The sequence below is a fragment of the Pleuronectes platessa genome, chromosome 6, assembly GCF_947347685.1.
Source record: "Pleuronectes platessa chromosome 6, fPlePla1.1, whole genome shotgun sequence".
NCBI classification, from domain to species: domain Eukaryota; kingdom Metazoa; phylum Chordata; class Actinopteri; order Pleuronectiformes; family Pleuronectidae; genus Pleuronectes; species Pleuronectes platessa.
This window is the reverse complement of record NC_070631.1, coordinates 28,367,046-28,379,364: the sequence shown is the minus strand read 5'-3', so window position 1 is coordinate 28,379,364 and position 12,319 is coordinate 28,367,046. Positions and strand designations below refer to the sequence as shown.

The window sequence follows — 12,319 nt, the reverse complement described above, 5'->3', positions numbered from 1 at the left end:
ACAAAAAACTAAGAAAGAAAGGAAAAAAACATTACACATTTACTGTACTTAGAGATGGACTTTTAAAGGACATATTAACAGGATTTTGTAAGGTTCGGTTAATCACTCATCCTTGAAGTTATATTATGAATCAAATTAATAAATTGTTAAGTATTAAAATGGTGTCTACTATTATCCCTGCTGTGTCAGGTTAAAAATAAAATAAGCTGTTTAAATGATTGGATTCTATATAGAAATTTGGAGAACAACTTGGTACCAAAAGTGTAAATTTAACAATTCCTTTTGGAATTTTTTACTTCTGAATGAAGCAAGAGTAAAAAAACAAACAAACATACATACAAACAAACATCACACAAACAAACAAACAAACAAACAAACAAGCCTCCTTATGATGTCAATGCCAGTTGCAAGCTGTATGGATTCTGGCCTTCCCCAGATGGCTTTCTGACTCCCAAACACTCTTATCTCCCTCCTTTCATCCTCTTGTGCACATACAAAATCTTTCTAGTCCCACATCTCTTCCCCTACTTTCTTTACCACTCAAGTTTTACATTCTATTATCCATCTCAGAGCAAGATATCACTGGATTGAAACATCTCGCTCCTACAGACCTTTCTTCTTCCTACACATAACTTTATCTTTCTTGTCTTACTTCATCTCTCAAACCTTCAGTCAACATTCTTGCACTTGCTTTGGCAAGTCCTTTACACGTTTACCCCTCCCGTCCATACATACAACATATATCAGATGGTAGGCGTATAGCGCCTCTAGTCTAGTTTTTGTATTATTTCTATCTCTCCTCTGTGAGTCGTTTCCCTCTCTCTCTCAGTCAGCAAGCTGACCTTGACACTTTTTTCTCTCCTCATCTCTCACACAGACTCTTTCATTCACACTAGTTCCTTCAGAAAGAACTCCCTATATCATATAATCAATATTCATTTATAATTATTATATTAGTAATTTCCTCTTCCAAAGTCGTTATTTGTAACAGACTTCCGTTATTTGTGCCCAATTGAAACAATGGTGTGTCTGACTAGTAAAGCTCCTGTCCCTTTAGTCCAGGCCAAATCCTACCTCCAGAATCACAATAATATTTTTATGATCTCTGCGTCTTAAATTTAGGACCGATTTAAGCAACGGTGGTTCTAGCTAGTCAAGCACCTTACTTCAGTGTAGGTTACTCAACTTCTTTCAGTATCCCACACTAACTTACTTAGTTTGCAGAGATGCAACATTTGCTCAAGTTGTCTTTATTCTTTTAGGCCCGATCACTGGTGTGTCTCTTCTCCAATATGAATTCCTTTTTAAGGATTAGTGCTTCACAGACTTATCTGTTGTGCCAAGACTCTGCACTGTTTAGACATATTGCTGTTACAAACTGTCATGGGAATTTCTTAGTCAAGCACAAGTCATTACAATGTCTTTCTGGAAGTTTATTCTGGATCTGCAGATGGCCATCACCATAAAAAAACATGGCATAGATTTCATACAACTAGCAATGACATACTGGAGAAGAAGCACTTTATACATCTTCAAGCTCCTCCTAGAGAGGAACAAATGTTATCGATCAGCCTCTTTGATGTTAAGAAATAGGTGACCAATATCCTGTCACCTAGTCTGTCCCAGACCCCTGGAGTGTAACATCTGTTTTCAAGATCCCTTTATCAATGTTTACAACCACTACAAATCCCCCGTGCTGTGAAGCCTTTTATTAGGTGACCCTGTGTGTGAGGAAGTCATATAACATCAGTTACTTGAGCGACACCTGGACTTCTACTGGAAACATTTGCTCATCTTTCTAAACATCAAAGTAGTTCCTTATATCAATCATTGCCCAAATGGTAAAATTACTATCGAACAAACAACCTTTGTTCATTCCCTTGATTAACATTTCTTTGCTGTAACCCTACATTGCTCCCTAAAAAATACTACACCTATTATATTACCTCCTTCTTCTCTTCACACACTCAGAATCCATAACTAAACAGAATTGGTTTCTGCTTACCTTTTGGTTTGAGTATGTGGAGAATTGATAGGAGCAGCCTTGGAACTTGGGGGTCTCTGGTCTTTCTGGTCAAAAGATTATTTTCAGGATCACGTCGGAAAAAACTTCTCTTAGGATCACGTCGGGGTCACCAAATTTGACGTTGCGTGGTCGTTTATCCTAAATATGAGAAGATCAAGTATTTATTAAGAAAGCAATGAAAGGTATCGATCAGCAAAGCAATGGGCATCCAACACACTACCCCAGAACTCTAGCAGCCCTGGGGAAGTCTCGAGTCGCATCAGAGAACACATCAAACAGCCGGCGCCTGTCGTTTTTATAACAGTAGGTCCCTCCTCGAAGTGGACAGGCGTAGTCCACGCCTCTTGGCACTAGAATCCAGGAAGTGGCAAGGATCAAAGTCTCCCAGTCTCGCCTCCTCTGGGTCTTAAACTTTTGATCAGCTGATGAACAGCCTATTTGAGTTAAATTGTTGTTTTCAATAAATTGCCTGCTCACAACTTTTGGTCTCTTGTTCCCATTTCTTCTTTTTGCATTTTGAAGCGCTACTTAGAACCTTCCTAAGATCCAACAGTGCAAAATGCAAATTCATGAAATTTTTTAACTGGTCTTAAGATTTTGATCAGGAGTGTAGGTCGTGTATAGTGTGGGATGATTATTTTTATAATCAAAATTGTATTGATTATTATTTGGCTTTAGGGTGACAAATATATAATTCTATAAACACAAAATCAGACGAATTTCAGATCATTAAAAACAGCTAAAACAGTTGCAGGAAACAAACAGTGTTCCACAACTTTTGTCACAAATTTTTCACAACAGACACATCAAGTCATGTCCAGTTCATACAGTGATTGACCAGCAGTGTGGAGGTGTGATAGAAAGGTTTAAACTTCTTTCTCAGGCACTACTGAGTGCAGCTCATTTGCAGTCTTCAAGGAGTGAGTGCTGCCAACAAAGACTTCGACTTGATAGAGGAATTTTGGAGGGATTGAGATGCAGAAAGCAGGCTCATCACCTCAGTTCCAATGTGGACAGAAATCTCTTTGACTGCAGATGTGGGCTTTTGAAACACTGAGGCTTTAAACATCTAAAACCCTACTAGTAAATGGTTTTGGTAAATGGTTTTGTATTTATATAGCGCTTTTCTAATCTTGATGACCACTCAAAGCGCTTTACAGTACAGTTTTATATTCACCCATGCACACATTCATACAGTGCATCTATTTGCAGCACTTTGTTATTCTATGGGGGGGCATTCAGGGTTCAGCATCGTGCCCAAGGACACTTCGGCATGCAGATGGGTCAGACTAGGGATCGGACCACCGATCTGCAGGTTGGAGGACGACCACTCTACCCCTCAGCCAGTAGTGGCTTACTGAAGCTGTAGTTAACATTTAAATTAACCGAACTGAAGCAGTCTGTGAATGTGTGTACTCTTAGGCCAACATGTCCTCCAACTCATAAACCATATTTTTTTGAGGGACGTGGCGCGATCCGAGGGACAGCTGGCAAGTCAGGGCTGAGAAGTGAAATACAGTGGGCCTTAGTCCATTATATTACATTACATTTCATTTAGCTGACGCCTTTATCCGAAGCGACTTACAATAAAGGCCAGCATGGTACTGCGGCTGCAACTTTTCACGCAGTTGTGTTGATGGACTCGTTTTAATTTATGGTTCTCCAAGGGTTGCGCGTGTTGCAAAGCAATTCACCGCCAGAACACTAGGTGGAGTAACGTTTTTTGTGGAAGACGACCTTAGAGACGCCTTCTTTGTGTGTGGCAGTCGTCGTCGACTGTTTATTACTTTATTACTTTTTCTGGAGGACAAATTTGTCCCTGATCTTTCTCCACAGCTTTGTACACTCGTCAACCTGCAAACCGACGTTAGCCGAGATGTCCTTCCAGGAATTGCAGGCCATCTGGGTGTCCTTGTATTCCGTCAATGACGGGTTATACAAGTGGTCATACTTTCGGACCTATTCTGCCAAACGCTCTTCTATTTGGTCCATATTCGTTCTTCTAAATCTTCCGTAGTTTCTGCCGGTATTATGAGGCATGAAACCGGAAATGTGACTCCGGAAAGAATGTAGTTAGCGGACAAATCACAGCCTTGCGGGCTGCGTGAGGCTTACGTAGCTTTGTCGTATAGTTAAAAAAGTTGGGCAACGCATGCAAGCACGCAAGGGGCACACAAGGGGCTCTTGAGCGTACCCCTTCTTGCATGTCTCTGAAAACGCATGCGCCGGCCTTAAGTGCATCAACCCCGAGATTACAAACCCAGAACAACAAGTATCAAGAAAGTAAAATTTCTTAAAAACAAAGCAAAACAAAGTGCTATAGGAAAGTGCCATTTAAGTGCTAGTAAATTGTTAGTTTAAAAATATAATATATACTATATTGTAAGACATCGATGCGGGCCGTAGTTTGGACACCCCTGCCATAGACATTTGATTTGGGGCAACAAAATATTGAAAAAAAAATAAAGGTAAAAGAACTGTGTACATAAATATTTTAAGAGTGCCAATGCATTTCATAAACTATTGTGGATGATCCCTTGCCATCGAATTCCAGTGCCTTTTCTTGAATTGAACCTTTTTGTAGGCAAGTTAACCAATTTGGATTCTTTTCTCATCTCCGAAAAATGCAGCATGTTAGAGAGAGAAATCATGGTTGCCCTGTGATAAATGTAGTGTAACACTGAACCATCCGATCGTAGCCAACATGATTTTTACAGTTGTGGTAAGCAGTTCCATCAATCCGAGACATCGCTATTACACCTGAGCATATAACATTGTTTCACAATCTCTAGCTTGTAGTACTTCTACTTTGGATTGTGCTGACAATAAAAATCTCAAACATTAATGGTATATTTATTTATTTTCGCATTTACTTTCATTACATTTATTTATATATCATTATATATATATTTAATTTGTCATTTTCTGTCCTACATGGTCGGGCGACGTTGTTTAAAGAGCGACAAAGTCTGTGTTAAGAAGTGGTAAGTTTGTATGAATTGGTTACGAAAGCAAAGGGCTGTCTATTTTTGTTACCATGACAATGAAAGTCTGGCATGCTTACGTTGTGAGAATTAACATATACTTCTCAGCTCACATCTACAATGTTTGAACTTTCAAAACTGTTACACTGCTGCTGCACACTGCTTTATGGTAATGGTAATGGTTTTGTATTTATATAACGCTTTTCTAGTCTTGATGACCACTCAAAGCGCTTTACAGTACAGTTTTACATTCACCCATTCAAACACACATTCATACAGTGCATCTATTCGCAGCACTTTGTTATTCTATGGGGGGGCCATTCGGGGTTCAGCATCTTGCCCAAGGACACTTCGGCATGCAGACTGGGGATCGAACGGCCGACCTTCAGGTTGGAGGACGACCACTCTGCTATAGGGGCAGCTACAGCCGCCCCTATAATGTTCACCACTTGGTCTCTTTAGTATAAAAGCCAAGAAATGTTGCTGCTTGTAGATCTTAAAAATTCTTGTATGGTTTTTTGTTATGGATTGTTACTATTATTTTGTTTTGCACATATAATAATTTTGGTAATTTGTGTAAAACACAACTTAGCTTGTAGGTTAAAATAAAGATTTGAAGGGCTTGAATCCTGTGCCTTGTTCAGTGCCTTGCTGTATCTAACTGCAACATTGTACCTCCTTGAACTACAAAGGAGTGCACCTCATTTAAACACAGCTTTAGACTTTAGTATTCTCCCCCCCGTTTGAAAAAAATTGGAGCAGAATGCAATTAATTTAAGATTTCGGGTTTGAAGATTGTTCCCTGTATCTGAGCCTTCACTTGTGGTTGGTTCTCTCTTTGTATATGGAGGACTTTTTTGCAAACAGCCAATAAAATCAAAGCATTGCAGCAACCTCGCATTCTATTTTGTCACACTGATAGCAGCCAGCCAGTTTTGACCCTATATCCACAACAAGTTATATGTTTACAGCAAAAAATGTTGCTTTCAAAAGGTTCCACATTAGATTATAGTACAGTGACTGTTGTAAACCTGCCTGTTTGGAATGTATAATTTGCACTGTGTTGATGCTCCGGAGCTACTTTAGAATTATTCCTTGTCATTAGTGAGTCCTCCTAAAACAGTTCTACAAAATACTGTAACTTTTTATTGTTTTGGTGCTGGACGTTGTGTGCAGAGGTTTTATAGTCAATGTTTTTCATTAAATATAACTAGATTGCTTTATAACTTTTCACGAGTGTGATTAATGTACACGTTTGAATGATTTACTGAACTCGTAATATTTTGACTATTTCAGAGGTCTGTTAGACATCGACAGTGGATCAAACAAGTTATGCAAATGAGAAAAGAGTTCCATCTTTCGAAAAATCAAAACACTTCATGCTATATCGATAATTGGATACTATAATAAGTGCAGTCAATGCATAGACGTGTACACTGTACAATTTTATAAGTATATCTGCAATGATAAGGAGGGGTATCCGTCCGTCTCCGTCTTGCTGCTAACATACCACGTAATAATTAATTTGAGGCTGCGTATTAACAATTCGTTAATTTCTTTCAATAATTTCTTTTTTTAACGATGTCACCAAAGGCCGTACCAGAGGGTCTCCGTAGTGAGGCCCCGAAGCCACACCTTAAAGACCGGTCCGTGGAAATATTGTCTGACATCCAACCGGTCCGTAGTGCAAAAAAGGTTGGGGAACGCTGCTCTACAGGATGAAGGATATGAACTTCACATCCGGGTCTCTAGTGGTGTGCTACAGCGGGTGTGCTTTCACAACTACGCCAGCTTCCTAACTTCTTGGTGAATGTGACTAGCTCGTACGACATCTATTGTCTTCCGGCCAACCTCCTGACTCCCTCTGGGCCAATAAGAGGGCTGACAGATGACGCTCGTCCAATAAGCAGCCGCTCCAGTTCATTCTGCTGCAGGATCCTTCCCACCAGTGTGAGCTTTTCTATTTTGGCGGCTGTGTGGTAAACATGGCGGAAGATTTGAAAGGTAACTAAAGAGTTATATTTCCCGACTTTATATTACATCATGGGCTTATCTGGCGTTCTATATATTTCGGTCTAGGTAAAGTCTCTTTACAGACAACGACTATGTACGCTTTCTTGTCGTCGAGCTGACGGGACATATACAGAGCGGTGAGACTGTGTATCATGGTGACTGCAGGAAGACTAGTTAGTAGTCCTCACTAACTTGTGCAGTTTAACTTAGTCTCCTTTGTAAGCTAACTCTCCGCCGTTTGTTTCGACCATTTCTAGCAGCATGCGAACTAACAGAGAGAGATTGAAGTGAAGTCAGTTCATCAGTGTCGGAGCAGACTAATGTGTGTTAGCGGGCAAAACTATACCCGACAACCGGCACGCGACCTGCAGCGCCAAATACAGGTGTAAATGGTGCTATATGTGTTACACCACAAATAATAACAACATTGATACTTTCGGATGTAATAAGGTTATATGTAAAAAATGTTGTAGCGCCAATACTACCATCAGTAATAATAGAGTAGTAGTGTCACATCTTTACTGTGCAGTATCACAATGAGAGAGATACGATGTGAAAGAGAGACAGACAGACCTAGAAAGAGAATAAGTGAGTATGTGATGGGAGTCCAGTCCAGCTGTCCACGACTATATGCCGGAACATAGCAGTAACAAATCTATGCCTCCCATTCACTTTCATTTTATGTGGTTCCAGCCCCTTGTGAGTATTTCTATTAAATCAAAAGGCAGTACTTTCTCTTGATTTGGTTTGACAGTTCCAGCAGTGAACAGTGCCAGTTTAAACCAAATGCCTACTGAGTGTATTTTGCTATAGCCAGTGCATTTGACACTAACTTGGTTAAATGGAGTGAATGTGTCAGATTGCAGAGTGCCATGTAAGATGTCCTGGGATGAGCTGGAGGCCCTATGTCGCACAGAGAGGCTCCACTGTAAACAGCTTGGGGTGAACAGAACCAACGTCAATGAGTATGAGGTCGAGTTCCTTTGTGACTACAAGAAGACTAAGGTATGGTATTATTATTATGATTATTGTCAGCATTATTATGATTATGAGTGCATTTGATTGCTTGACCTGTAGTAATGCTGGGTTCAGTTTTCTCTAAAAGTGAACTGCAGTCATGAGGCACAGCAAGTAGAGACAGCAAGAGGCATGGACCTAGACGTCCCAACATTTTGTGCACAGATAGTTCACTTGCCACACTCAACACAAGACACACACAGCCAGGACATCAGGGTTAAAGTGACTGGAATGACCTGGATTTATGATCCAACACCTTCGCTTAATACCTCAATAAATGTGATGGTCAGTTTGTGTGCGATGAGCAACAGAGATGAACACACACACACACACACACACACCATCTTGGAGGAAACGCTGGAATACTAACCTAATGTAATACAAACCTATAAACTCATGAAATCATAACCATCCCATCAAGTTTACCGAGCTGATAACATATATCCTGTGTCAAATAATTAATATTGTTTTGGCTGTATGTGGTTATTTTATTTACATTTTGTTTAGTTGTTTAGGATCAAAACTTGGTATAAATGACCTCGTTTCGAGTCGAATATGAATGTTGGGGGTTGCAGACACTTTGATGACACCACACAAGCTATATGTACGCATTTTTTTTTTTACATCTGAAGAAGAGGTCACTTTGGCTGAAACTTAGACTCATAAAGGGTTTTGTGGACTCAAAACCTCACCCGCCCCTCCATCGCATAGTGTTGAGTAGATAATGGGTGCATTTTCAGTTTTGGGGGAACCACCCCTCTTAGTGCTTACAAAAAAAAAAGCGAGAAAGGAGCATCTATTTAAGAGTAGGGGAGAGCAGGGTAATGTGGAACATCGGGTAATGTGAGATAGCCCCTGTATATAGGCAACGGATCACATTGTGGTCATTTGACCATTATGTTTTCAAGCCCCTCCCATTCCCCCCTTGCCATGAAGGAGAAGTCGGTGCTGGTGCTGTGGAAAGTATGTTTTTTCACAAAAATTAGTTTTTTTGCATGTAAAAGTAAATTTTCTTACTTACTAACTTAATCAACTGTTGTGTCAAAACAAATTGAATCAGGTAGAAAAACTTATATCATACATGTTGGTGAACTTCCAACATATAAAACCATGTGATTGATGCTAGCTGAAGATTAGCCTGAATTGGTAAGAGATGTTGTTTTTTCTAAAACAGTGGCTGTGTGGTAAAGTGGGACAAATGCTGTGGGGTAAAGTGAGACACTGTCTCACTTTACCCCACCATGAAGCACAAGTTAAGTTTAGTCTTAAACATATTTTAGTGTTATATTACATTACTACGTTTTATTTTTAATGTCATAAACATTGTAGAAAAGCCATCATGCCAAGAAACTATACACCAGGAAGACAACCTGGGGCCAAACACCCCTCACAGATGGAGAGTGCAGCCGTTGAGGTCATGCAAGGAAAGAAGTCTTTAAGAAAAGCTGGAAGGTATGGAAATATTGATAAGACAACCCTCAAAAGATTCATAAAGAAAAAAGAGAAAGGGAAAGTAAAATCAGTAGCCTGGCGTGCAGTAGCTGAGGTAAAGAGAATATTCACAGATGAGAAGGAGGAGGAGCTTGCCAAACACTTGAAACAACTAGCTGACCAGTTCCATGGCCTTGCTCCAGTTAAGTGCCGTGAACTGGTATTTGAATACGCAGAGAAAAACAATATACCTGTCCCTACCAATTGGACAGAGAAACAATGTGCCGGTAAGCTAGGGTGTGCAAGAGATCACATGAATCATAATAAATCATAAATGTGCTTAATTGACCAATCCCCATGATTCTGTCCGATATTAGTGGTTGTCAATGTAGCTGTCAGGATTTTAACTATTACAACATGTGTTGTTATGGTAGTTTTAAAGTGGAAAAAGTAAGTGGACCACTTTACCCCGTAGCTGGGGTAAAGTGGGACACAAGACCACTTTTTTAAAACAATCATATTTTCACTGCCCTTTGTCCTGAAGACATTCTGATCATTTCCATTTCTAGAAAACATCCTGAATTAATGGGAAATGTGTACATTTTACTGATGTATCATTTTAGCTCGCCTAGAGTGGAGCACATGTAAAAAATGTCCCACATTACCCCGCTCTCGCCTACTTATTAATGATCTATCCATTTAAATGTGAAAACTGAGTATTGTATAAATTAGTGTTAATGCATTATAGCTTATTTAACTTGACAGTTGTTGACTACACAAAGAGGTTGATACATCTATTATATAAATTGCAATGGATGTTAATGCTAGTTTGACATTGCTATTTTCCAGACTTTTGCCTGAAAACAATTTCCCTATGTTGAACTTCTCTGAATACTTATATTACTGTAGAAAAAGCAGTTGGACAGTCTGCAGATTTATACATTGTGATGATGTGCTTTCAGTAGCTTACTATGCATCAAACACAACAAATAATTTCTTAACAGTTTATGGCAAAGTAAATCGTAAACTTAGTATGCCAAGGTACAAGGCATCTGACTTGTGAATCATCCCTTGTATCATAAATCTGCAAGTCTGGTAAGTCAGTGTTCTAGCAGGGAGTCTGGATCTAATGTGCTGTTGTGTGCAGTAAATAATTCTGTTTGGCATTTCAAGTTTGGTAGAAATGGGAGTTTTTTGGCTTGACACTGCAGCCTATCGTGGGCATAGTCAAAGTAAATATCTAGAACTTACACACATCCAAGTTGCACAGAAATCCAAATCACTGAACAAAGACAAATGTGGTCAGAAGATATCACATAGTGCAGATTGACAGTGGTTCACCTTTTTGTTTCTGAAAGAAAATTGACTGATCTGCATTTTTGTAGGCATGGGAAGACAATTGTTGAAGATTTAAGAATGTAAAACCTTATTCACACCACACAAGTCAAATTTCCCACTCGCCAACTGGTTGTGAAGGTTGCTGACAAAAGCCCCAGATTTGAGCCAAGTCAGCATTATATTGGCAGTCACTAATCACGATGTGCAAACTTCTCAAAGACACGATGCGATGGGGCTGCCAACGGATCGCAGACTCCGACCGGAGGTATAGGATAAATATATAAAAATTGGAGGAGGAATACAACAATAACATCGTATTGTGTGACTTATCAGAATCTAAAGGTTTTCTGCTGTTGAGCTGTACTGACCCAAAACAGCATGCAGACCCAATTGTATTACCGGCTAAAATGATTTAAAGATTAAAAACACTGGGTTAAACGTAAAAGTAGGGGTGCTCGATTATGGAAAAAATCATAATCACGATTATTTTGCACAATATCGAAATCACGATTATTCAAACGATTATTAATGCGCCCTTATTCTGAAGTCTATGCTTTATTCTTTAAATGACTGGAGCGTCATAGGCCATATTCACAAATTACAATTCATCTCATAGGGCTTTAACAGGGTGTGACATCCTCTGTCCTTAACCCTCAGCAAGAGTAAGGAAAAACTACTAAAAACCCTTTTAACAGGGTAAAAATACGTAGAAACCTCAGAGAGAGCCGGATGTGCGGGGATCCCTCTCACAGGACGGACAGAAGTGCAATAGATGCCACGTGTAGGAGAACATCATCAATAATCAAAGTCTCTAGCAGCATTTGATGAGGGTAGACATCCCGAAGGACAACCCCTACATGATATGCCAAGCAGTCCCGCTGCAATCACAGTCCATGGTCAGCAACCATCCAGACCACGATCCACCATCCAGACCAGACGCCACTCCAGTCCTCAGTCACTGTCCACCACCGCCCACCAGGACCCATCACAAGCCACCACCGCGGTCCTGGTCCACCGGCATAATTACAATTATGCAAATTAGGCGATGACGTCATTTAGCGACTTTTAGGACAGCCAATAGCTACTTTCCTTACTGAGGAGTTGGCAACACTGAACACCGATGACGGCTGCGTGTCTTATTCCTCCGTGAAACCCCGGATATCGGTGCCCGGTTATCAAACCCTTAATGAGGGCAACCCTAACACTCTCTGACCGACTGACAGGCGCGGAGAAATGTGTAACCGGTCTGAACGGTCTGAACAGCCAGGCGGGAGCGCGCTTGAGAATAGCGGTGCGCGGCGCGGCCGCTACATTGTGTGCTGCTGCTCGAACTTTTTCGACACTTTTTGTCGCTCAAACGGGGGGGGTTGCCCTCCCTGCTTTTCCACTCGTGCTGTTTTTTTCACCAGCGGTCACCACACACACAACTAGCCTCCTTCACTTTACAGCTGCTTGAGATTGAGTGCCAGTAAGCTCGGCCGCTGAATGCTTTGGGGGAAGGACTGAATTG

General features: G+C 40.4%; 1 protein-coding gene across 1 annotated transcript in view; it reads left to right on the top strand.

The window, feature by feature from the left end:
* The first annotated feature begins 6,726 nt into the window (after nucleotides 1–6,726).
* Nucleotides 6,727–12,319, top strand: part of LOC128442240 (histone-lysine N-methyltransferase SUV39H1) — a 12,778-nt gene continuing 7,185 nt past the window's right edge. Inside the window, exons 1-2 of the mRNA XM_053424587.1 lie at nucleotides 6,727–7,014; nucleotides 7,883–8,028. Coding sequence (XP_053280562.1) covers nucleotides 6,996–7,014; nucleotides 7,883–8,028 — 165 coding nt within the window. The 5' untranslated portion in view covers nucleotides 6,727–6,995. The remainder of the gene's footprint in view (nucleotides 7,015–7,882; nucleotides 8,029–12,319) is intronic.